This window comes from Rhynchophorus ferrugineus, unplaced genomic scaffold (genome assembly GCF_030347505.1).
Source record: "Rhynchophorus ferrugineus isolate W39M unplaced genomic scaffold, kcgeb_rfMv2 rfM3, whole genome shotgun sequence".
Classification (NCBI taxonomy): domain Eukaryota; kingdom Metazoa; phylum Arthropoda; class Insecta; order Coleoptera; family Curculionidae; genus Rhynchophorus; species Rhynchophorus ferrugineus.
In genome coordinates this window covers 74,942,663-74,968,257 of record NW_027472582.1, presented here as the reverse complement: position 1 = coordinate 74,968,257, position 25,595 = coordinate 74,942,663, and the positions used below count along the sequence as shown (strand labels likewise).

General features: G+C 31.8%; 4 protein-coding genes across 11 annotated transcripts; 3 read left to right on the top strand and 1 right to left on the bottom strand.

Moving 5' to 3' along the window:
• The first annotated feature begins 3,163 nt into the window (after window positions 1–3,163).
• Window positions 3,164–7,549, top strand: Reg-5 (Rhythmically expressed gene 5). The gene is made up of 3 exons (XM_076398918.1): window positions 3,164–3,399; window positions 4,624–4,795; window positions 6,322–7,549. The coding sequence occupies exons 1-3, from the start codon at window positions 3,301–3,303 to the stop codon at window positions 6,837–6,839; spliced, it is 789 nt and encodes a 262-aa protein (XP_076255033.1). The 5' UTR covers window positions 3,164–3,300; the 3' UTR covers window positions 6,840–7,549.
• Window positions 7,479–9,998, bottom strand: Alg11 (ALG11 alpha-1,2-mannosyltransferase). The gene is made up of 5 exons (XM_076398917.1): window positions 9,651–9,998; window positions 9,354–9,581; window positions 9,061–9,296; window positions 8,793–9,010; window positions 7,479–8,733 (listed from the first exon to the last, which is right to left on the bottom strand). The coding sequence occupies exons 1-5, from the start codon at window positions 9,671–9,673 to the stop codon at window positions 7,990–7,992; spliced, it is 1,449 nt and encodes a 482-aa protein (XP_076255032.1). The 5' UTR covers window positions 9,674–9,998; the 3' UTR covers window positions 7,479–7,989.
• On the top strand, window positions 9,935–14,117 carry okr (DNA repair and recombination protein RAD54-like okr). 3 transcript variants are annotated; one of them, XR_013004924.1, is made up of 11 exons: window positions 9,935–10,062; window positions 10,113–10,328; window positions 10,383–10,576; window positions 10,634–10,700; window positions 10,753–10,971; window positions 11,022–11,406; window positions 11,459–11,707; window positions 12,224–12,506; window positions 12,559–12,820; window positions 12,903–13,031; window positions 13,092–13,232. XR_013004924.1 is itself a non-coding variant. In XM_076398911.1 (11 exons), the coding sequence occupies exons 1-11, from the start codon at window positions 10,060–10,062 to the stop codon at window positions 14,062–14,064; spliced, it is 2,343 nt and encodes a 780-aa protein (XP_076255026.1). In that variant the 5' UTR covers window positions 9,935–10,059; the 3' UTR covers window positions 14,065–14,117. The 3 variants fall into 3 exon arrangements, 2 of the variants coding, with proteins under 2 accessions (XP_076255026.1, XP_076255027.1); XM_076398911.1 differs by lacking the exons at window positions 12,903–13,031; window positions 13,092–13,232 and adding exons at window positions 13,547–13,828; window positions 13,882–14,117; XM_076398912.1 differs by lacking the exon at window positions 13,092–13,232 and having other exon boundaries at window positions 12,903–13,045.
• A 143-nt stretch (window positions 14,118–14,260) lies between these two features.
• Window positions 14,261–25,045, top strand: LOC143192996 (eukaryotic translation initiation factor 4E transporter). 6 transcript variants are annotated; one of them, XR_013004922.1, is made up of 21 exons: window positions 16,258–16,547; window positions 17,254–17,407; window positions 17,460–17,559; window positions 17,630–17,801; window positions 17,861–18,047; window positions 18,113–18,196; window positions 18,252–18,431; window positions 18,487–18,688; window positions 18,743–18,871; window positions 18,994–19,222; window positions 19,281–19,402; window positions 19,681–19,752; window positions 19,811–20,045; window positions 20,102–20,326; window positions 21,010–21,267; window positions 21,791–21,916; window positions 21,975–22,139; window positions 22,192–22,422; window positions 23,102–23,312; window positions 23,433–23,463; window positions 24,009–24,152. XR_013004922.1 is itself a non-coding variant. In XM_076398902.1 (20 exons), the coding sequence occupies exons 1-19, from the start codon at window positions 14,630–14,632 to the stop codon at window positions 23,284–23,286; spliced, it is 3,123 nt and encodes a 1,040-aa protein (XP_076255017.1). In that variant the 5' UTR covers window positions 14,261–14,629; the 3' UTR covers window positions 23,287–23,312; window positions 23,433–25,045. The 6 variants fall into 6 exon arrangements, 5 of the variants coding, with proteins under 5 accessions (XP_076255017.1, XP_076255020.1, XP_076255016.1 ...); XM_076398902.1 differs by lacking the exon at window positions 16,258–16,547 and adding an exon at window positions 14,261–14,696 and having other exon boundaries at window positions 23,433–25,045; XM_076398901.1 differs by having other exon boundaries at window positions 23,433–25,045.
• Window positions 25,046–25,595: the final 550 nt, after the last annotated feature.

Sequence of the window (25,595 nt, the reverse complement as noted above, 5' to 3'; positions counted from 1 at the left end):
GTCAAAAAAAGAAGAAAATCTTAATTTGCATACGATCATTATTAATATTGAGTTATTTATGATATGTCAGGGAAAAATTTTATTGGTATGAGTACTTTTCAGAAAAAGGAGTTATTTGTTAGTTGACACTTCACAACAATTTAAAACAATCTGTAAAATTTCTTTGTGTTATTATGTGTTATAAGTTAAATATCTGTATAAATTTAGGTATAAACAAACCGTTTGAGACCATACAGACAAATGATACTTTCTGGAAAAGATAAAAAGAAGTCTTCGTACAATTTTCATGAAGTTATTATTTCTTAACGCCTTTCCGAATTAATGAATGGGCTATTCATTTTAATAGTCAAAAGGAAGTGAAAAATGAGATCAATCTTACTTTTGTGGATACTTGGTCAATAAAAATAATTAACATAATAGTATTTGTTGGTTTGATGTTTTGCATTTAAAATTCGATTTTCGAACATCGATTATTTTTTCATTAATTGCTTTGTGAAAATTAATTACCGGATATAATTTGTTGAAAAAGTACGTATTCATTAAAACGCACGTGGTACTTTGTTTATCGATATAGATATAGTGTATGTTGTTAAATTAATAAGCGTTGTATGAATTTAGATACTACAGAATTTAAGGTAGGGTTGAAGAAAAAAATGACTAGAACATTATCAGCTGAATCCAAACTTGAAGGCCATACGGTCGCACCTCCATAGTTTATTGGCATCTTTAAGATTAAAGTGCTTTAATAGGCAAGCGCTTAGGATTCAGCGATATGTTAATATCAAATCCTTGTGAGCTACTTTTGGCGAAATGACATATGAGGTGCCATACATTTTTATTATATTATATATACATTATGTATGTGGAAAGAAATTAATTATTAATCAAGTTCAATCAAGTTGAGTATTCCACCATCCATATAAACTGAATAACAATTTGTCAAATCTAATAATTTGAAAAGTAATTAGTAGGCTTTAAATAACGACATGATGGTCGACATTGACAATAGATACGATGTCTAATTTTGAAAAAGTACTTTATGACTTTTCTATATATTTATTTTACCCGGAATAAATTTAATTTTTGTAAAAAAAATAATTTGAAGGAAAAATTGATTTTTGAAAGAAGGATATTTTAAATGTGCTTTAAAATGCTGCGTAACGTAGTAGCAATTATTAGACATTTGATCTCAATAATACTATTCTCATTGTCTACAAGTGATAATCTGCTAACTCGACCCCGTAAGTATTCAGGTTGTATAATATACTGCATGCACTAATAGCACTACACTGCGCAATAATATAAATAATAACAAATGTAAGTAGGATTGAAATTATAATTATTAAATTTTGTTCAGAAATCCAATACATTTGTGGTGAATATTATGTAATTATGCAATAAGTGTAATATTCTATTTTACGTCGATTTAAAGAAGCAGTACAAATCTAAAAATATATAAACTAATAAGAATATAAGCATAAAATGTAACAAAAATTACAGATGTGTTAAAGTAATAGAGAAACAAACATACATTTATATATATTCCCTTAATTAGATTAGTATTAAAAATTCATTAATGCCTATACAACTCCAGAAAAACAAGTCATAATTCTCGTTCAAATATTATTACACTTGGAATTATACTGTTTAAACATATAACGATGAGTAATAGGGTTTACATTCACGCTTAATTAATTTTATAAATAGATGAATTAGTAGGTTATTTTTATATCGCGGTTTACGTATGAGGTAATTTGTGTACAGTGCATTGTCAATATTGTTTTTGTAATGTCATCTAAAAATAAAATGTTCAATATGAATTTAATTATTTAAAATTCTCTTAAACAATTTTATATTAATTAATAACTTGTATATATGATGTCGCAGCGTAAAAAAAACTAATCCGCTATTGATACATTGTAAGACAATAAAAATGTAAATAGAGACAAAAAATCGTCTCATCTTTATTCTACACCCTGGCGACTTCCAACCAAAGTTTTCAACAATTAACTAACTGGCAGTGACGAACTTCAACTAAAGTGTATTCTATACGTGTTATATGCCACTTTTATGCCACAATTGGAAAATGTCTCTACAGCTACATTTGCAGGTGACACAAATATTTTCTATCGATTTTATATTTCATCTCTAAAAGCAATTATTTTTCTAATAAAAGTATATAATAATGTCTGGATTAATCTATAAATAAGTATAATTTTTGGTTATATAAACATATAGTAGCACACATTAATTGTTTAAAGAAGTATAATATCTATTCAACTCACGAACTATTAACAAATATATTATGTTACTAATGGCATGGGTATTTGTTTTTAGTAAATATAACACACATAAAAATTATTTAATTTCTAATCCCGATCTTTGTCAACTGATTTGTACATTTGAAATGTTTTTTTTAAACAACCCACACGCGGATGTTACTAGTAACTAAACACCTAAAAATTTCTAAGCACATTCACATCCATCTAGACAGACAACAGATTAATTTTTTTATTTATTACTATCTAAAGCTGACCACGCTCATGTTTCACTCGGAATTTGAATTTCTATACATAAAGATCATAGAAAAGTCTTTAATTTAATTATTCGGATTTTTGGATCCATTGAAAAGAAATAAATATGAATCCTTCACCTATGAAAATATTTTAATATATCATATTGTAACAAATATATAACTGATTAGTAAGTCTTTTATTTGACGTCCATAAAAGAAAATTCTTACATATCTCTTGTTAGATACTTAATTGTATTAAAAATCTAAATATATATATATATATATATATATATATATATATATATATATATATATATTTAATACAAATATAAAGACCCATAATAAAAATATTGTTTATTAAAGATTTCTTAAACCCATGATATTTAAACCCCCAATATTAACCCTTTTATGTTAAAAATTACTTCAACCTACAATTATCTACATACTAAACTACTTGATCGCAGCCGAAATTTCTTAAATAACCGTCAACATTTATCACCAATTCATTTTTGACCAATGAAACCGTCGCCTGATACCACCTATATCATTGGAATCTCCGGAGCATCGAAAAACAAAATCCGGTATGACGTTTTCGTACTTCGTTTACGTCCGCGCCGGTCGGATCATCTATAAAGCGATCACCACGGCCACGACCAGAAACAGAAGCGAATCGAACAGCGTTTGTACTGTGTTTAGTCACTTTCCAAAATTAATTCTTGTGTTTTCGCGAAAGTTATTGTTTCATATCCATAACAAGAAATTGTTCGCATACGGCAACAATAAAAATGATCAGTTTTGTTAATATTTTGTGCGTTTGTGCGCTAATTGGTGGTAGCCAAGGTTCCGCCATACCCATGTGGGAATTTTTAAGCAAACAAGAAAAGGTGAGTTAAATTATCAATGAATTTTCTAGTCTTCTAGCACATATGTATCCATAAGACTTTTATCTAATTCTCCTACTATGAATCTCAAAATTAAAAAGAAACTAAACAAATATTAATTGACACTCTTCAATCGTTTTTATTACTTTTAGGTTATTTTTTGGGTCATAGTTTCACTTTTTCACTCAGTTATTTACTAGATAGAAAGCGCACATTTTAATGTTAATTTATGTCAGTTATTTTATTACTAAAAAAAGTATGAAAAATATATACATTTAGTAGTACTTTAAGCTCTCTTTAGCAGTAACATATTAATATGAAAATAAAATTTAAACATTGTTTTTCTGTTAGGTAATTAGGTAAAACCCCTTTTATAAACAAACAAAGCTCTCACACGCTAATATATGCAGATGACAACGTGCGAATTTTATATGGTATGCTAATTCATCAACGAGCAAAGTACAAATTCTCAACATTTCAACTTGTTTTATAAATTAGGTCCATCGATGTTTTTTTCTGATGGGTTTTACTGACAATTAACTCATGTTTCAAAACATTCCATAAGTGGTATGTCATATTTTCTTAGGCGATCGATGATAACAGCGATGTTCGTGCAAACTTGTTCCTTAATGCCAAGATTTAAATTTTTATAATGAATAAGCGAAAGTTATACAACATTCTTCTATTTGAATAAAAATTCACAGACAAGTCCGAATCAAGATCGAATATCAATAATTAATTTGTTTTTAAAATACTGTTATATATTCAAATGTATTGCCATAATGTTTCAAAAATATGTTTATTGGAATTAAAATGATTTTTTTAAACATAGTGTACGTTTTAACATATAACTAACAACCTATATAATTCAAATTAAAGAAATTATATCACTATGTGAACTTATTAGTGCAAATCAATTCTCTCAAGGCAATTCCGACATTAATATTAATTTTTACGATTTTTACTGTTTTTCAACTCATAAAAATGACCTACATGCAGTTAGATAACATGAGTTGTCGATATTTAAAAAAAAAATAGCGTAACATGCGCATTTTAATAACATACTAGCAGAAAAACTATATGTCTTTCGTCCATTTACATTTTCTAACCGTAATATCGGTACTATTACTGTTATCCCGAGTGATCTTTACGATTTGCTCTAAATAAGACCGTTAAAATGTTAATATATAACGCCGTAAATATAATTAACGATTTGATTTCTTTCAGACTTCCTTTATTTATTCTCTATTCGCCAATCAGGTCGAGCGATTTTGCGAAGGTTCTGAATTGTCCAACTGCAATAGAGGCTTATTAAAATATGGCCTTTCGACATTGAAAAATCTTCCTGAGGAACGTTTGGACTCCATGGATCCCTACCAAAGAGGCGCTAATAACATTAGTAAGTCTTGAAACTGATTTAAAATTCCAAATATCGAAACTTATACAACTGCAAAACGACGCTTCCTAAAATATCAATTTGTTTTGCATACACAAAAGGAGACTTGATTTTTGTTATGACAAATACGCCTACTCAAAAGCGAAATTAAAAGCCGGACACATATTGTTTGTCGTTGTCTATAATGATGTCAATGCTACCAAAGTGACATTCCATCAAAGAGCCGCTTCGGTCCAACCGAAGAGTTAGTCACGGGCGGGTAATTAAATGTAACCTATTTTAGTCATCGTACATCTTCGCGAATCTTAAAAATAACTCGGTGGGCGATGATCGAACAATGAACAATACAAAAAAAATTATGTTCAACGTTGATTTTATTTTGTTGCGTTGTCAATGGCAAAAGTCAGGGTCGCGTGTTGGTATTGTTACCAGGAAAGATTCAGGCAGTCATGCTCAAGATGATCAAAAAGGTAGTTTTAGGCTTTAGTTTTCATTATTTTAATATAATAGTTTAAATTATTTTAATTTTAGATGTTTAATTTGAAAAAATAATTATGTTCATACTATACGTAGACATACAAATGTCTAATTGAAAATGTTGACGTTTTGCTATATATATAGCAAACACTAAGTGATAGTTTCAATATACACTTAAATTTATTTGAATGTCGGACCTTCGAGTTATTTCGACCTTCTTGCTGACTCCTCCAGTCGCGTATCGTAATAATTTTCCTTTTCCTCTCGACAAACACACCCTAAAATTCTTTCGGAATTGCTCTTTAACGTTACGTTGGGATTGCCGTCAATACTTGCTTACCAAACGACTGTTAATATCAGCATTATGCAACTGGAACACTCAAGGTTTCACTTACAACGAATTCTAAACTGAATTTCATTAACGTAGTCAACAAATAACAATATGCAATCACGTTTTTGTGTTTTTTAATAGATTGTCATAGGTTTAATTCCATATAGTGTCGTAGATTATGTGTTCCTTTATTACGTCAGTTATATGGAAATGTTAAATAAATTGGACGTCTTTATATCTTCATAAATCTATAACCGGCGTTCAGTGAGTGTCCGATTCTTAACAAATACGCTGCTGTTAGTACCCTAAAATTTATAATATTTTTACTCTCATTTTATCATATCATTCTCTCGCGATTTTAATACTAGTCGTTGCGTGTGCGATCCAAAAGGTTGATTTCGCAACCGAAATATGTAAGGAAATATCATCTTTCACTGATCTGGATCTCCGGATGTTTTATCAATTGTGCACTAATTGTCGCATCTTAATTGAACTTTATTATATTAATAGGACCTTGAAGCTGGTAAATAAAACATAACTACATATATAAAAAAATATATTGCCTCGTCAATTCTCTGCAATGCAAACTATATCGTGAAGACTGTTCACAAACAAAATACCATGATATCAAACTTAATTCGCGTAAAACGAAGTAGGTTCATACTACAGCAACTCGATGATTAGTTAACATTTATTAAACGTGATGTTATTTTCTTTTCAGTTTGGGAAACCCTCATGCAAGGTCACAGGCTCCAGAAAACAACACCCAAGCCTTACGTCCCCTCGTCCACTGCAAAACCCAATTCATATGAAGACCAATCGTTCAGTGATTACGAAGATTTTGGAGCTCAAAGCGCTGCAAGTGCTAAAATTGACAACGTTTACGTGGTAGCTCCACCAAAAGGTTTTGTTCCTAAGATCGACAACGAAAAAAGAGAAGTCATTGAACCTAGTCCCGAGGAATCCGCCTCCAGTTACATAATTACATTCAAAAAAGTTGACGGAAAAGGAGTTTTCAATCGCTTCCAAAACCAGTACCGACCGGTAGCTGTAACCACAGAAAAAATTGTTCCTAGCACCGACAAATTCGTGTCCAATTCATTTATCAACCCTTTGTTGGGACCCATGGTCGTTAAAGTATACCCTGACGGTACGCCCGTTCGAGAATCTACTCAAATGCCTACAGACGACGATCTCAGACAGTATCAATTGTCGCACGCGAAACTTCCGACCTTTTAAATCAGTAAGATATGAATTTTCTTACATGTGTAGTACAATTCTAAAATATAGGAAAACACATCACAGGTCATCGACGTAAAACGAACGATAAGTAGCCATCGGCCATAATATGTCCGTACGTTGCTTGTTTTTTTCACTTCCTATATTTAGAAAGCTGACGGAGCGGTCGTCGTCAACAGGCAGAAATAAAATTACTGTGTCGACCAGTTGAAAGTTGTTTTTTGGGTCAAAAGTTATTTACTATCTTCGAAAGACTAATTATACCCTTCTGTAAATTATTGTAAATTTAAGTAACCTTGTGATATGTCAAGAGTAGAATTGTTAATATTTATTTTGTACAAGGCTTTAGAGTCTCATATGGATATGCAAATTGTGCTATCTAAAGTACAACGATATTACATCGTTTTGGAGTAGGCTTTAAGGTAACGGTGTGAACTGACTGTTAGAATGTTTGTGATTAATTTATTGAATGACGTGCTGTGTGATAAACGAAAATTTTGAACATATTTAGATTTAAGTCAAAATAATGTAAATAATTTGTGATTTATTCGAATCTGTCGAGTTATTTTCGACGTTCCTACTGAAATTTGTAGATTTAAGTTTTTATGTAAAAAATATTTAAAAATAAAATAAACAAAATTACATATGAAACAAAACAGTTTTATTTTTATAAATATAAAATAAATGTTATTTTTGTGATTTATAACAAATGTTTTCATTTATTTGTGTTTGCCGAACTAACCTTTTTAATAAATATAATAGAATATAGCAAAAGAAAGGAAATATATAACAATATGGTCAGGACATAACAAGACTCATGCTGAATAAGAATCTACTCTATGTCAACGCAATATAGAAACCCAAAAAACTCATGAAGCTTTGATTTTTAATTTTTAAAACAGCTTTATTTGTATAAACATCAAATATATAAATATTCACGCCAATTAACAAAACCCTATTATATATCTCCAAAAAGGTTTAAAGCAAGTATATATTACTTTTATAATTTATGATGTTTTCATTTACTTGGGCTTATGCAACTAGTCTTGTATATAATAATATATTAAAATTAAAAAATACAATAACATAGTCCTGACAAACTAAGTCATGTTGAATAATGTACTTTATAGTGGTGTAATATAGATAGATTTTATCTGAACAGTGGATCTACGGCTCGTAAAAATTCCTGTTGAAATTTCTTGACGCTAAACCTATCGCAACTGGCTTTTGCCCTTTCTCTTATATGGGTAATTTCATCATCACGGGCCTCAATTACATATTTCAATATATGAGCGAATTCTTCCGCAGTATTGGCCAGAAATCCTAATCTCGATCCTTCAGATGTCTCAATAATATCCAAAAGGGGGCCACCTGATTTATGGGCTACCATTATCAAACCGGCAGCCATTTGTTCAACCACACTTATTCCGAAATGTTCATCCAACATAGTGTGAATGCCGATATAAGCTTTACCGAATTCTTCAATCAAATCTTCGTATGGGATGTTAACTTTGAATTCCACATTATTTTCCAGTGAAAGGTGTTTCGAAAAATCACGAAGGTCTTTTACACGTTCAGAATCGTCCTTATTTCTACAACTGCCACACATAACCAATGTAACATTTTCAAAAACATTGTCGGAAATTATTTCTCTAAGTTCATAGAGTGCTTGAAGTTGCAAAAGATGATCCTTTTCAGGTCTAAATTGAGCTAAACTTAGTATACGAATATTTTGTGGTTTCTGTTGTTCACTTTTTATATTTTTCAAATGATCAACATCACAAGGGGGATACACTAAGGACATAGGGGTATTCCACAATATTTGTAAATTTTCAAGTGTAAATGTAGAATTTACTAAGGTGGCATCCGAACAGAAACCTGCTAAACAATATAACTATAAAACAATAGTTATTAATTCATTTACTTCTCTATACCTTCAATTCATATACTTACCCATGCAAGCACATGATAATACACCAATTTGGCATAAGTTAATATTGGATTTCTGACTATAAAATCCCTATTATTATAGACCTGTCTTCTTGATTGCACTCTACGCAACATCTCTTTTGTGATAAGTGGATAATGAATATAACACCCAGTTTTGCATCCCCCCAAGTATTTAAATATTGGTAATGTAAAAATAAATCCTGTAGTCTCTATATAGATATCTGCAATATTAACTTTTAACTTCCAAATATCTTTAAATATAAAAAATTACCTGGATTTATATGACTGATTGCTTCAAAACCCAACAAAATTGATCCAAATATTTGACCTAACAATGTAAATATTGGATACATTTTCGGTTCAATCCAGCGCCTTTTAGTTAAGTAAACAAATTTAACTTTACTAGGATCAATGTACACATTTAAATTGTTTTGAACTTTACGTAATATTTCCACTGGAGAAAATTCAACATCTCCAGTATATATATATATTTTTGCATTAGGGTATCTATAAATAATTTTGTTATTAAATAAACTAGTAAACTAGGGGTATATGCTTTCTTACTTCTCTTGTAAGGCTTTAAGAGCCACCCATAGCACTTTCTCACCACCTCCTCCAGCATTAGCATATGGATGAAAGATACCTATGCTTAACGGATCACCCCTTTTTTGTTTTTCTAACTTATATGTATGTTTTAAGTAATAATATGATAACGGTAACACAATTATTAATGCAAGAACCAAAAATAGGCATACAGCAAATAACAATTTTATTACAGTTACAGCATAAAACCTGCAAAATAAATGTACAGTTATATATAATCACAATTAAGTTTAAAATTTATAAGTTAAAGCCACTTACAAAAATATTGCGAAATAAATCATTTTTTTTATATTATTTTAATTATAAACAAAATATTAGGTTATTTTCTTTAATTGCATGTCCTTTATAAAAATAGTTCCTATAACCATAGAATAAAGAAAGTTTCTTTATTCTATGCCTATGACCCTTAAATTATAATACAAAATATGTATATTTTATATAATTAATCAACTATTAAATATTGTATAGGAAAAATAACAGATTTGTTAATTTTTTAGCAGATAGACTCAACTTATGTATATAAATAAATGTATTAGCATGAAGAAACTAATATGATACTAATAGTTCAAATTTCTTGTAGTTATGACATATCTTTTTGCAGGTTATCTTCCTTAAATACTTGGCGGCCTTTTGTTTTTATATTTTAAATATTTCATGCTATCGGAAAATGGTTGAGGGAGTTTTGTAAATTATTCGTAATATTAAAGTATCTTTTTGTAGAGACGAAGTTTGGCACCTAGTCAAAAGTGTGCAAATTCTCCAATTTCCAACAGTCCAAATATCGACGTATCCCAGGTTTTAAAACAATTTTCCTCTCCACTTAACGTCACATCTATAAAGCGTACGAGAGACAAATCTAAAGAAAATACTAAACCAAAACGAAAATCACTTTTGTTTACTCAGGTGGAAACTGAAATTGCTTATGTATCAAATCATGTGGGTTATACTCCTTTTTCAGTATTTAGTTTATTTTTTCATCTACTCTTCTAGGAAGACATTATTAAAAAACTATTAAAACCTTTTATTTGCCCAGTTCCAAATTATGAGGGTTCCCAAACTACCAAAAATTTGGGCATACGCCGATCACAACCTAAAAGGGCATTATTTGATCCTAACATGCCAAATGCTTTGGTCCTTTATGAACCACCTCTGCAAACACAACATGATAAAATGAAAAATGATAAGTATGGTTGATTTTTATTTAATATATATCTAATTTTTTAATTAACTTTATTTGTTAGGGACATATTAGTTCATGTGGTTGTTGATCCAGTGTTAGGAAATATTCTGAGACCTCATCAAAGAGAAGTTTGTATTTAGCTAATATTTGTTGTGGTTAACTTTTGATAATTCATTTTAGGGAGTAAAGTTTATGTATGATTGTCTAACAGGGCAGCAAATACCAGGGTCTTATGGATGTATAATGGCAGATGAAATGGGTTTAGGTAAAACATTGCAATGTATAACTTTACTCTGGACATTAATACGGCAAGGGCCAGAAGCTAAACCTACAATTAATAAGGGGATAATAGTGTGCCCTAGCAGTCTAGTAAAAAATTGGTTTAATGAAATTAACAAGGTTTATATTATAATGTAATTCATGTAGGTTCTATTTAGATATTTTTACAGTGGTTAGGTGGGAGATTGCCGGCTCTTATGATAGATGGTGGATCAGAAGTAAAAAAGAAACTTAACCAATATATGCAAGGGCAGGGGCGAATGGCTACTCCTGTATTAATAATATCATATGAAACATTCCGAATGCATGCTAATATCCTGCACAGTAGTGAAATAGGTCTTGTAATGTGTGACGAAGGACATAGATTGAAGAATTGTGAAAATCAAACATATCGGGCTCTTATGGCACTTAATGCAAAAAGAAGAGTGCTTCTCAGCGGTACCCCAATTCAGAATGATTTATTGGAATACTTCAGTTTGATACATTTTGTGAATGAGGGTCTTTTAGGTACTTCTGCTGAATTTAAGAGGAAGTATGAAAATTGTATTTTAAAAGGTAGGTTTGTTTATGTTAACCATGTGAGAGATATTTCATTTGATTAATTTAGGTCAAGATTCTATGGCTACACCTGAGGAAAGGGCTCGTGCCGTTGAAAAAATTACAGAATTAACAACAATCGTAAACAAATGTTTGATTCGTCGTACTTCAGCTCTATTAACGAAATATCTACCTGTTAAGTTTGAAATGATAGTTATTTGCCAATTGACGCCATATCAGAAGGAGTTATATTTAAACTATATTAATTCGGAAGCGATTAAACGTTCAGTGTTAGATAATGAACATGAAAAATCAATGGGTATGTATCATATAGATAATGTATTTTATATAACTAAATGTAGCCATGTTATCAAATAGTAAAATAGACAGTCACGTTTTTTTTTTTCAAAACAATCTTTATAATTTTACATTTACCAATGTTTGAAAATATGAGAGCCAAATATCAGATATACAAGCATTTACCAGACATAATATGATTTTTAATCCAAAAGATTGTTTTCATACTCCAAAAATGCTGAATTTATATATGAAAAGTAAGATTTACTAAGATTAAGTAGTAAATTATAATTATTGCTTCCAGAAGGACGATTACCATTTTAAATAAACTATTAACTGTCATGGTTTATAATTTTCAGGTTTCATAGCTGTTTCAGAATAAGAACTATATTAAAATATTCTATTGTAATGACCTGTAGTATATAAATTTAAAGCAAAAACATCACCCACTTTCCTAGTTTTACGGGCACAAGAATGCGGAAGCTTATTGTATGTAATAATCATTTATGCTATATGTAAGAAAAATATTAATTTTCAGGAGGTATTAGCTCATTGGCTAGTATAACTACGCTGAAGAAATTATGCAACCATCCCGATTTAATATTGGATAAAATTGAAGAGGCCGGTGAAGGTTTCGAGAACTCCAGAAACGTTTTACCTCCAAAGAGAGGTGGAATGGATGTTAGGCCAGAGCTATCATCAAAATTGATTATATTGGATTACTTGCTGGCCCATCTTAAGGCTAATTCAAACGATAAGGTTGTTATAGTGAGCAATTGGACACAGACGTTGGACTTATTCGAATTGTTATGGAAAAAGAGGTTTTACATTTTGGGTGGTTTTGGAGTTAACATTCATAACGTTGTTTTTAAGAGGTTATCAATATGTTAGATTGGATGGTTCAATGAGCATCAAAAAGAGAGCTAAAATAGTGGAGAGTTTTAACAATCCAAACTCGGAAGATTTTATATTTATGCTTAGTTCGAAAGCCGGAGGTTGCGGTTTGAATTTAATCGGTGCCAATCGATTGGTTATGTACGATCCGGACTGGAACCCAGCTAACGATGAGCAAGCCATGGCTCGTGTTTGGAGAGACGGACAACAAAAGCCATGTTATATTTATCGATTTTTATGTGTAAGTAGTGATCTTACATGTGCCGTTTTAATCGAGAATTTTTTGTCAGTTTTTCGATAAAATCATAATTCCGTCACTGTAGAATTCCTGATTTTGCTGGGTGTAAAGCAGAATGAAGTGATTTTTACAGGCATCTTTTGGAACCAGCTTTACATAATTAATGTATCAGAACTTTTCAGCCAATCTCTTACATTGTCGGATGAGTTAATATGTAGGTAGTCTAGTGTTATTGTAGCGGAAGACAAAATGGGTTGATCGTGTTTCATTTTAGAGGCAATTTACAAAAGGAAAATTGGCTCATTCAATTTTCTAGTGTTAGTTCATGTGTAACCCAAACACAGAGCATTTTTCCATTATTGAATCTCATGTATATGGGTCACATTTCTTTTTTGAGGAAATATGTGGAACTACTTGAATGTGTTTAAGATTTTTTCAAGGATTGCGGAGCTGTGGTATATTTTTTGCTTTCCATAAGTAAAAAAGGATAATTTAACAAAAACTCATTCTTGGAATCTGATATTATACAATACATTTTTACTGTGTAAACTTAATGCCACAGAGAAATTACTCTATGATTAATGCCTACTTGTATATCTAGAGCAATGTATGAATGAATATCTTTCTAATATGCTATAAGTATGGCTTTGTAACTTAATTTGGTATACATTTTTTGTTAATTACTTTTTTCCCAACCTATTATTTGTATTTGTTCATATTTTGTTTCAGGCGGGTACTATTGAAGAAAAAATTTTCCAACGACAAGCCCATAAGAAAGCTCTTAGTTCCACCATAGTGGATATGAATGAAGAAACAGCTAGACATTTTAGTGTAGCCGAACTTCGAGACCTTTTCAGACTGGAAAACACAGAATCTGATACCCACTCAAAATTAAAATGTAAAAACTGTTTCAATAAAATGCAAATTAAAAATCCTTTTGACGAAGCTGACTGTACGTCCGATTTATCGCAATGGTATCATTGCTGGGATAAAAAAGGCCTTGCTGATATGGTAAATTGATCCTTTTTTGTTTCATTAATTTTTACCAATATCACCACTTTTAGGTTTTAAAACAAATATGGGACATGTGTCAATACATATCGTTTGTTTTTCATCAAAAATCGGCTAAGCAAGAAGTTAAAGCTGTCAAAAGTTTTGAAAAGGAACTCGAGGAAGAACAAGAATCTGAAGGAAACGAAGAATCGGACATCGAGGATGATATTAATGATTCCGATTATTCAGTGTAGAATATTTAATCTTGTATTGTTAATTTTTTTTTCAAATAAAATTATTTTGGTTATTTTTTTTAATAAAATATTTTTCCAAAATAGAATTTATAGCTAAAATTATTCAATCAATATATTTTTGAATATATTTATTTTTTATTCATCTTGTACATTATGAGTATGTACGATGAGCGCAAAATCGGTGGATGGCGTTGCAGTTGGCGTTGCTTTTGACAGATGACAGAATGTGAGTGAAAGAAAAGGCATATGGCGAATCTTTAATATTTTCCTACGATTTAAAAGTATTTTATGAGAGTTTTTCCAGTGTTGTGAGTTACGGGATTAAAATTATTTTGCCGTTTGTACATCAGTGCCGTTCACTAACAACATCAGTTGATCTGATTAATTTATTCTACATGTTACGTGTTTACGTCTGTTAAGTTATTGTTGACGAATAAACCGACCTGTGATATTAAACTTAGTTGTATATTATATAGGTTTTTTTTATACAATTTTCGATTATTTATTGTACAACGTAGGGTAGGCATAATATAGTTGACTCTAATAAGTGTAACCAAAGAAAAAAATGTCTGAAAACGGCTCCGAAACCGAACAAACACAATCGAATTGTGCTGACAAGCAGTCTAAAAATGGTAAGTCTTGATATTTGTTTTGGTTCTTTCACTTAGGTCCTGTTTTGGCGCTTTTATACGTTTATATTGTCTGTTTTTTTTTTATTAAAATCAATAAACTTGGGGAGATTTTCCTCGTCCAAAAATCTGTCGACCTAAATAGATGATTTACCTTTGTTGTGTAATTCATTTGTCATAATGTTTGTTGTGCTGATATTTGCGATTCCTGTCTAACATGTTTATTTTATTTTTGTTACGTTAGATTTTAACAATGGAATAAAATATTGAGTATATTAGGAGTTAAAAATTTAATGAAAATAAGATTTTTTAATTTCTTTCAAGGTTATACAAAATGTTCTGATTGAGGAGTACCATATATAAGTACTGATAATAATATCAACTTTTACTAACAAAGAATGATATATACGGTTTTATTACTTTTAATACTTGTATGTAACATTTGGAATTCATTAGTTTTGAACAAATAAATTGAAATATATATCTATAAGTTTGTTGTTTTATATTGCCCTTGATAAAAATAATATATTTGTGTTTTCAGTTAGTGAATTTCCGTTTTAAATAATGTTTAATTCGTTTATATAACAATTCTTTATTAATTTATTGTGTACTTTATTATATACCATATTATAGATTTTAATTAGTTGGCTTAGTATATAATATGTTTAAAATATAATTTTATACACTATAAATTATTTTAAATTTCTGAAATGAAAAATAGCCTAAATCATTGCACTTTCGTTTTCTAATAAAGGGACAAATGCTATTGTTTCGATAAACTGGTTAATGTAAATTTTAATGAGAGAGATATAAATATATTTTATCAGTGTTTTGCAACATTTTATATGAATGCTTTTGTGTTATTGTAATGTGATAAATATATCTATACAGAATTAATCAAAACTTTTAAGCATTGTAATATAAAATAGAAATAAGTACTCTTCATTTAAAATCATTATGTGAACGATATAATTCTTTTAAAATATTGTTTGAACTTTTATATATTTATAAGACTTGTAATTAATGTTTGGTCTATTTTTATTTTATTTTACAGGCTTATTTGAACTGAACAGGTATTTTATCCATAGCCATCAAACTTAAGTTACTGCATAAAAGTATAAAGAATATTTTTATTTTCTTTATAATTAAAATATTTTTGACATATTTTGTACATTATTGCAACAACAAAATTGTTTATAAACATATATTTAAATAGTAAATTGTATAGCATCATTATATTTTGTATAAAATGGGTTACATACCATCAGCGTCGAATTTTTAAAGGCTCACTTCACATCGTATCTACAGGTCTTGGATTGGTCAAGAAAAAAGAGGTAGTATGAAAATTTTTTGTCATTGCCGCTGAATTCCGTATATTTTTTCGTCTAATCTGTCGACACAAATTGAACTGGATACTGTTGTAGTTTTGTGTGTTATTTGACCGGTGTTTTAAAAATCTTATTTTTGTAGATTATATCAAATTTTAAGTATATATATATTTGTTATTTGTACGATTTTCTCTGAATAATCGAGTTGTTTCAACTATCCGCTTGTGGTACTGTATCAGTTAAGCATACAAAACGAAACAGGTCTTTCTTTTCTCTACATCTTCGTGAAATACAAAAAACAAGATAGACAACGCTTGGATATTGTGCGTGATCTTGCTGGCAGTTTCTTGTCTGTCGGCAATTTTTTTGGTTTATTCCATGATGGTCAGAGTGAAGGCTCAACGAAAGACCCATCTGGGCGCGACTACTTTTCAAAATGACCAGAACATCATCAACAACGTGGCCGTGATTTTTCCGAATTTTAAACGGCGCCAGCAGAAATCTCGCGTGAAAAGGGTATCATGGAGTAAGTTAACAAACTAACTTTCCCTTCAAACACTGTCTAATGTGAAATATCTTCAGTTTAATATATTTTTTAAATATTTCAGTTCTGTGGCAATTACATTATTTCTAATAATTGAGTGATTGGATAGATATCAAATGTGAATAAAAATGATCATCCTTAAGTGTTTTAATTGGCATAAATGTCGAGATTTCTTTAATTTCTTTTTCCGGTAGTCACAAATTCGATTAGAATCTTGTTTTTTTTTCTATTTTTTTTATACTGTAATGGCAATTTGAGAGAATTATTGGTACATTTTGCTTAAAACATTGTTATTCGGTATTTTCTTTATATATTTTACATGATTAATTTTCAGAAAAATCATGGGAATATTGAATCTGTACATTTATAAAGAATTTCTGTTATGTTAGAAGCAATTGTCACTTAGTTATATTATCTTGGCGTTAATGTTTCTTGGTGTAAACTTGAAGTAACATTACTGATTTTTTACACCGCTATTTAAAAAATGTTTCTTTAATTATAAATGTCATTATAGAAAATAAAATTAACAATAGTGCTGTGTTTTATATGCATCAAATTATTGTATTAAGATTTATCCTTAACTTATTGAAGGATGTAAATGAAAAATATATCTAATAATACTCTTAATAATTTGGATAATAACCATAATCAAGTGATTGCGCTTTTCTTATTTGTGATGATTTTGTAGGAGACGAACAGCTTCAAAACATGAATGTTGGGGATATAGATCCAGCCATTTTATTAGTTCGGGGAAAAATAAAATACACCAAGGAGGAGTTGTTGGAAATTGGCAAGAACCCAGCATCTAAGAAAAAGCCAGATTTTCTGAATCCTGCTGAAGTGTTAGTTTTTTTTTATTCGTATTGAATGTTCTTAATATAGAAATAATTTTAGTTCGGCTTCTATTTTGGATCCGGAGAAATGGAATTTGGAAAGGAAAAAATCCGATACTCCCGAAACTAGTTCAAAGGGCAGCGATAACGGGGACAATAGGGTAAATTATTTTAGAAAAATACACTATCGATATTCGTTGAGCATTCTTGAATGATTCCATTTTGATTTAGAGGCGTCCTGGCGATCCACGAGAAAGGATCCGAAAGGAAAATGACGGCATCGTTCTGAGTCCTCAGCGAAGAAGCTTTAATTCCGGTTGTTTCGTGCCAGCGAATAAAGAACCAGTTCGCCCAGCAAGACCTCATAGCCCTCTGGGAAAAAACGAATCTACTCATATAATGGGTTAGTTTTTGTTTATTTTTTTATATTGTTTATTGTTTCCAACGGTTGTTGATTTTTAGGGGTTCGAGATATCCAGTCAGGTACTAGACGAATCGGTAGTGGTCGTATTATGCGTGATTCTTGGGGTGATGTAACAGATAAGGATGTTGGAGAGAGTGATTATGGATTTGGAAGAGGACAGTCTAGACCCAATGAAGAAAAATTTAGCGAAAGACGGTCGTTTGGTAGAGATATCGACACCGGCAGGTGGGAATATCATTTTAATTACTTGCATTCATGAATTTATTGGATTTATTTATACTTGTTAATAGGGATAAGGAAAAAGATAGTCGAAGAAACGGTAGGTACGGCGATAGGCGTAAGTTCTCCGAGTGTAAAGAGGACGAACCAGAATGGTAAAAATTATTGCATTAGACATAATAAATATTGTGATTAAAACTAAAATATCAGGTTTTCATCTGGACCAATATCTCAAAATGATACCATCGAACTTCGGGGTTTCGATGAACCCGAAAAAATTAAGAAAAAGAATGCCCCAGCTCGCGTCAAGCGCAATAAAGACTTTGCGAAAAAGAAAGATACACAACCCATTGCTGAGGAAAAGGAGAAGGAGAAGGCTACAAAAGAAAAGTTTGTAATGTCACTTTGTGTAAAAGACATATTGTTTTTATTTAAGTTTTATTAGGTCGATTAAAGTGCCAGAAGCTGATTCAACTAAGTCATCAAATGACCAACCAGTTTCTGAACACAAGTCGACTGTTGGTGAAGAACAGGCCCAAGATCGAGAGGAACAGGATAAGAAAATTACTTCAGAACCGCAACAGTCCGATAATTCCTTTAATTTTGAGGAATTTCTTAAATGCGACACTATACCTGGCTTATTAACGGTACATTTTTCTTGGGCTGCCTTATAATAACCCACTAACGATTATTAATTTTAGAATGGGATCAGTGGCGATGGGAACAAGGCAACTTCGCGTTTCAGCCAATGGTTTAATAAAGAGAGCCCTAGTAAGGAGATGGGAGGATCAAGAAGGTCATCTATTCAAGAGGATAACCATATCATTAAGGTTTATATTTTTTTAATTTAACACATAGACACCTTAGTAAAACGTTGAAGTTCACTGCATAACCATGTTTTGCTTAAATTCTATTTACGAAACACTGAAGGAAAATGTATTTTCATTTGTAGGATCTGCTCAAAGATATCAACGAATCTAGTTCAGTACCAATTGCTGTACATCCACCGAATGATTCCAACGCTTACTTTGCTCCTATATCGCCGGCCGCCAATACCGGATCTTCCTTGGGAAATTTAACCGGCCCTAAACCACCACAGGCCGCAATGGGACAATCCATCAATATCATGGATATGTTGGTTAGGAGCAAACAAGCACCAGAAGCATGGAAGTCCGCCCCTCGTAAGCCGGAGGTAAAATGGGTAGGTTCATCTAGTTGTCAATTCGATATTTGTTTCAGCAATCGGTGGGAAGATTCTTAGTTTGGACGAGTTAGAAGCTAATATCAGGCCGAACGTGGACCATAGCAAGAATCAACACCAGAAGCCGGACGAAGAGATGACGTTGGCTTTTAAGAAATTGGTATTTTGTTTTTGTATATGTTAATAGAATAGTTTTAAAATTAATAATTGCTCAAACTTTGTTCGGATTCGAACTAATTTCCTTGTTTGGTTTATTGCATTATTTTCCAAATTGACTCCTTATGGTGGGTACAGATGTGAGCCTTCGGCTCGAGCGGATTCGAAGCAGTGATGGAAAAAGGCATGTTTTCTGTGAATGCGTCGAATCAGCCCGAGCCGAATGCTCAGATCTGCATTCATTATTATGTAACAAGTGTAATAAGTTTGAATGTTTAAAAGTTACAGCAAGCCAGCCATCCAGCGACCCAAAATGGCCCTATGCATAAAACACAACCGATGAGTCTTCTTGAGGTATTATAGTTTACTTTTTCGAAAGCCAATTTAATGCTTTATTTTTTTACGAATTTAGATGTTAAATCATTCGCAACAGCAAGATGAAGCTCGTTTAGCTGCACAAGTTGCTGCTGCAACACAGCAGCAGCAACTGTTAAGCGCGTTGCATGGAACATCACAGCCTCAATTCGCCAACGATCTTTCTATCAAATTGCAACAGGCCCATATGCAACAAAAGCAACAGATGGATCTTTTATTGCAGCAGAGCCGTGAACTTCTAAATCGACCAGAAGCTCAGGCTATTTTACAAGGTAGGTGTGCAATGTATATATGTTAACGTGCATTAGAATAACATGTTTCGGCACAGGATTAAAACGCGGAGAATTTACGACACAGCATCTGTGTCAACAACTGGCAAATCCGGCTTTGCAGCACCGTCATCGAGAATTGTTGGTGACTATTTTGAAGTTGCACGGGCATGGGTATGGCCCCAGTCCTAGGGTTTTGAGTCCTGCACCAATGTCACATCATATGTATCCGCAGCAACAGCAGCAGCAGCAACAATTAAGGGTGTCTCCATTGCCACCTGGCGGTGAGTCAGAGTGGCTTTTATTTGATTCTTTGGTTTGGATGCTTCCTGTCTATTTTCTTTTGAATGCTCAGTGCTGCCGCAATCAATAAGAAGCTGCTACCGGTAGTTATTTTGCAGTGCAGTGTTTATTATTTTGTTTGTAGTATTATAATGTGCTTGCTATTTAAAACATTCGTACTTAAACATTTCAATTTCAATTTCTTCTATGTTACACTATGTATTAGTTATGCTTGTTCACTTAATGTATTTCGAATAGAAACCTTTAAAATTGTAATGTTTGTTTAAGATGCAATTTTAAAGATCCATGTAATCAATCTAAATTTTCGGTGGTTATGTATGTATTTTAAGTTTTTTTTTTGCAGTAAGAGCTATTTCATCATTAGTAAATAATTGAGTACAAGTATTGCATGTAAAATGTACACATTAAATAATCTTGTGGTGTGGTTATTATGTTCTAATTTGATAATTTTGACGTTACAAGCAGCTTATTGTGTATCTCCCATAATGGCAACTAGCCCTAATCACCTTGCTGTTCCTGGTGAGTCGAATAATATCCAATAGTTTCTCCATTTTCAGTTTCTTTAAGGAATTTTTATTACTTCTACTATATTCTGTCTTCACATTCTATCATATTAGAGGGGACGCTTTTATCGTAATGTTATTTAAATCGTTTGTTTTTCTAGCGATGCATCAACGCATTCCATCTCCTCGCGAACTCCAAGTGCACACACAAAATATCCTGCAAAGGGCTCTCATCAAGAAGAAATTGGAGGAACAGACTGAAAATTTCCGGAAGAAGCAAGAACTGCAGCGCGGCACTAGTCCAAGTACGGCTTCTGGTGTCTCGCAAGGAAGTAGTTCTAAAGGCGTTTCATCGCCTACCCCTTTGGCCTTTACTCCCACTTCGGTGTTGCGTAAAATGACTGCTGACAAGGATGAAGGTGAGTTTTTCAAAATAATATGGGCACTTGGAAAAAGTTCCTAGTTTTTTGGTCAGGTCTTTTTGATGCGTTACAATCAATGTATTTACACCAAATACACTCGTTATATTGCGGTTTATTTTTTATATCACCTGGTTATGACACGTTTCAAAAATTATTATTTCACCGAGTTTAAGCTTTTCAATCTTTGGCGTTTTATATTTTTGGGTCTTAACTCATAAGGAATAAATCCAACTATCTAGACAACAAGCAATTGCAACTTGTTTTCCGGCCAGTTTTGTAGAGATAGTTTAAAACAGTTTTGTGATTGAAAATATAGTACCATTTTGCATGACTCTTCAATTATTTTCTCATTTATGGCATTAAAAGTAATGTTCAAAGTGTTTATAAAAGTAGTTATTTGCAAATTATGGCATTTGAACTTTTTCACAGGCTCGGTACTAAAGTATTTATTTTGCTTGTCATGTCCATGGACGCGATACATTTTTAACATCATTCTTTTGAGGCAAATGTTTTCAATTAGGTAAAGAGAATAAGGCTGTTAGCGAAGGTGGAGTTAAACCACAAGGCAGACCTGTGACCGGCATGCGACCTCAAACTCAAGTAGCTGTCAATAATCAGTGGAATGCAGCTTTTCCAGTAAAACAAGGTAAAAAGGGTTTGAGATTTTTTGTCGTTCCTGTTTTTTTTTAACTCCGCTTTTTTAGCCGGTCGTCCAATTGTAAAGGCCAACAGTAACAATATATACCATTCCCAGACTGCTGAGCAGTTATTTGCACAGGTCCAACAGGCGCAGGCCCAACAGCGCATTTATCAGGCCGTCCCTAATCAACAACGCAAAGCTATGGTTGGTCAACAGTACCCACCACAAGGTTGTTCAATTTTAATATATATTGCAGTGAAATTAATAATTACTTATTTTAGTGTCCCAATATGGTTCAACATCTTCTCAATACCAGCACATTAACCAGCCAGCATTTTCTCAGACTCAAACCCAGTTAACAGCTCAACAGTTGAGGGCACAACATCAACATCGGCCCAGCAGCAATCAGCAAAAGTCGTCTCAGAATACAGGCAATCAGAGCCAACAACAGCCACAATCTTCAAATACCTCTTGGCAACATTTTATTAATACGGCAGCGGCTCAACAGCCAGGTAAAAAAATATAGTATTCCTTTCATTGATTTCACAGTTTCAGTTCCATTGATCCTTTAGTGTGATTATTTTTATATACTATGTTTTAAAAACAATAATTACCATTTAAAAGAAAAATAGACATGTAAAGCTTTATGCTGCATACAGACCGGACCAACGAAGGATAACGAATGAGATTCGGCGTTGGATACCGAATATTCGTTGGCCTTCGATGAAACGTTATGTACCCATTTGTTGTTAGGAACAGTGTATATACCTACCGTCCACGCCGCATTCGTCGATTCCATTCATTTCTTTTGTTACCGACTACGGATGGCAAGCGAATGCCAACAAACCTTCGTTGGCCGTCGTCAAACAGAACTAAAAATATCCCAACAAACCGATTCGTTGGCTTGGTCTGTACGCAGCATTAGAATTAAAATAGAGTACGAAATAATCAATTATTCATAAGTCGTCTAAGAATATAAAATCATTAGATCATATAGATTTGTTGATAAGCCTCATTTAACATGATATCTGCTATTAAGGTGGATGAGAACTTTGTCAATTAAAACAGCATTGGGGGGTTCTTGCCTTGGTCACAAGGTTAAACACGTCATATTGGAAATTGTATCTTGACAAATATATTTAGGTTCAAAAATATTTGATAACGAATGTATTTATTAACAATATTTTTCAGCCAATCGCAATCAACAATCCGGTTCACTTTCGCCATCGACCAGTGACCAATTAGCCCGCTGGTTTTCGCCTGATCTTTTAGAGCGAGCTCGAGGTGGAGAATTACCCAGTACCGCTAATCTAGCACGCCATGCTATCAGCTTGGAGGAGATCGAACGCCAAGCTGCTCCTCCTGTACATAACTGAGCGAATAACAATATGCCATCGCCATGGTAAATAAAAAAAGTGTTTTGGAATTATAATTGTCTGTGTGAGATGAGGATTTTTGTCATTTATATTTTAAATACTGGAATAATATGTATTCCTTACAGGTGATTTTTGTTTTGTTTTAGGTCTAAACACCATCTAAAATGACTAAGACACGTAAGTCATTTAATATAAAATAAACAAGTGAAAATATTGTCTGTAGACGCATATTGTCAATTTTCATTTCTGGAGTATATATGTATTAAGACAGTACTTTAATATTTCACCGATAAGGAAAGACGATTTTCGACTGGACCATACCGAAAAGTAACATGTATATATATCTACTGTGAATTGATAAGTTGTGATAGATTTCCCTTTAAATCCTTGGTGTGGTCGATCATACGTCATCTGTTGATTTAACAACTCTTGAGATGAATATAACAAATGTTTAAAAATCGGAGAAATGGTTACATTAGTTTAAAGTAGAATAATAATATTGCAACGTACAGGGCGCTTAAATTGCAACGGATTGCAATTTTGGAAGAACTTTTTCTCTCCATTATTACTACTAGGAATAATTTTTAACAAAAGATAAATGTTTCATTATGAAGTGATTTGCGTCGCCCTGTATGCATATAAATGTGCTCGTTAAAATTATAGCGTGTTCGTTAGAAATTTTTTTAATGTCGGGATTTTTACGAATTTTTTTCGTTTTTCAGTTTTATATATGCGGAGCAAACAGATCTCCCAGAAAAGAATGTTTTAAGTTACCGGTTTGATGTTTTAGGGTTTTCCGTTTCGTTTTGGTGTCGTGTCCTTAATGTAACCATTTTAGAAAATGAGAAAGAAAGCGATTGTTTAAACCTAAAAGGGAAGAGTTTTGTCATTTTGCTTCAATACTGAAACTGCTGGTCGGTATCTTTTCTTTCAATGATGTCCTGTTAGGTCAAAAGTATGAATAGTTGATGACAAGCTAATAATGTGGACAATTTTCTTATATCAAGGAATAAGAAGTGTTGTGGCCATTCTCAAATTTCTATCAACTAAGATCAGTTGGGTTTGTTAAAACATTTTTGTTCAGAAGTTCTTAATAAAAATTAAAAAAACATGTTTTAATTAGTTTTACTTTAATAATAAATCTGTCTATACTTTTGCCTTTTTTAAAAGTCACATAGCACTACGATACCAAACTGAACTTTAATTTACAACATTCTCTTGTTGCAAAATGTCCAAAATCTCAGGTTCCCCTCGACGTTCAAGTAAATGAGTGAACGCATATTAAAAGTACATTCCTTGTTTTATGTTAGAGGAATTATTATTTACAAATGTACGTGTTAGTGACGTACAATGTTGTTCGATGTAAAAAAATAGTTCAGTTCGTTTTTTGGCGAACTTAACTATTTGTTCAGAATAACATTGACTCCATGACAAGTAAACGAGAAACGATTTGTGAACTTTAATGATCGGTAATAATTCTTTTAGCATCGGATATATTTCTTTTTTAATTGTTATTTAAAAAGTCTCAATTTCATCGCTGAGGAGGAAAGTTATATAACCGAGACCGAAATGTAACTAAGGTCTTTGACATACTGGATTATTTTTTGTCTTGGTACGTTTCAGTCAATTTACGTGAAAGAACAGTTACATTAGCGTCTGGTTTGCGTGTAAAAATTGTATGAAATTATTTTGTAAATAAATGAGATTGTCATGATAATTATTGACACTTTGTTTGAAATTAATAAAGAACAAAAAATAATTCTTATAATTTTTCATTTTGTCCTTCCCAATCCTAATATGTCTGCCGAAATATATTGTGTGTTAAGCAAGAGGTGTGCACACTCTAATGTTGCTAATGTCCGGAATATAAATTATTAAAATGTGCAATTACTTGATAAACATTTTTGATTTAAAGGTAAGTTTATTAAAGTGTGGTTAAATAAGTCTACAATATATTTCAAATCTAGTATCCCGTGATAAATGTATGAATGTACACTTATCTAAAATTATGCGAAATTCTTACACCCAGTTTATTAAAACATTATTTTATGCTGTTACGTCATTTTATCAGCCATGCGCTTTATTTGACCTCTACTAGATCAATATAGGCTGCATGAAATACGATTCTTTTAATCACAGAGTTAACTTTATTTATTATAAATAAATGCATATAGAGGTTTACTAATTTTATTTTACATATTAATAAAACAACTGGTTACTTAGGTACGTTTTATTTGAAAATGTTTACCTGTTCCACCACGTTACATTAATGTATAACTCCATGTTAAGCAAATAATTTTTCCCACAAA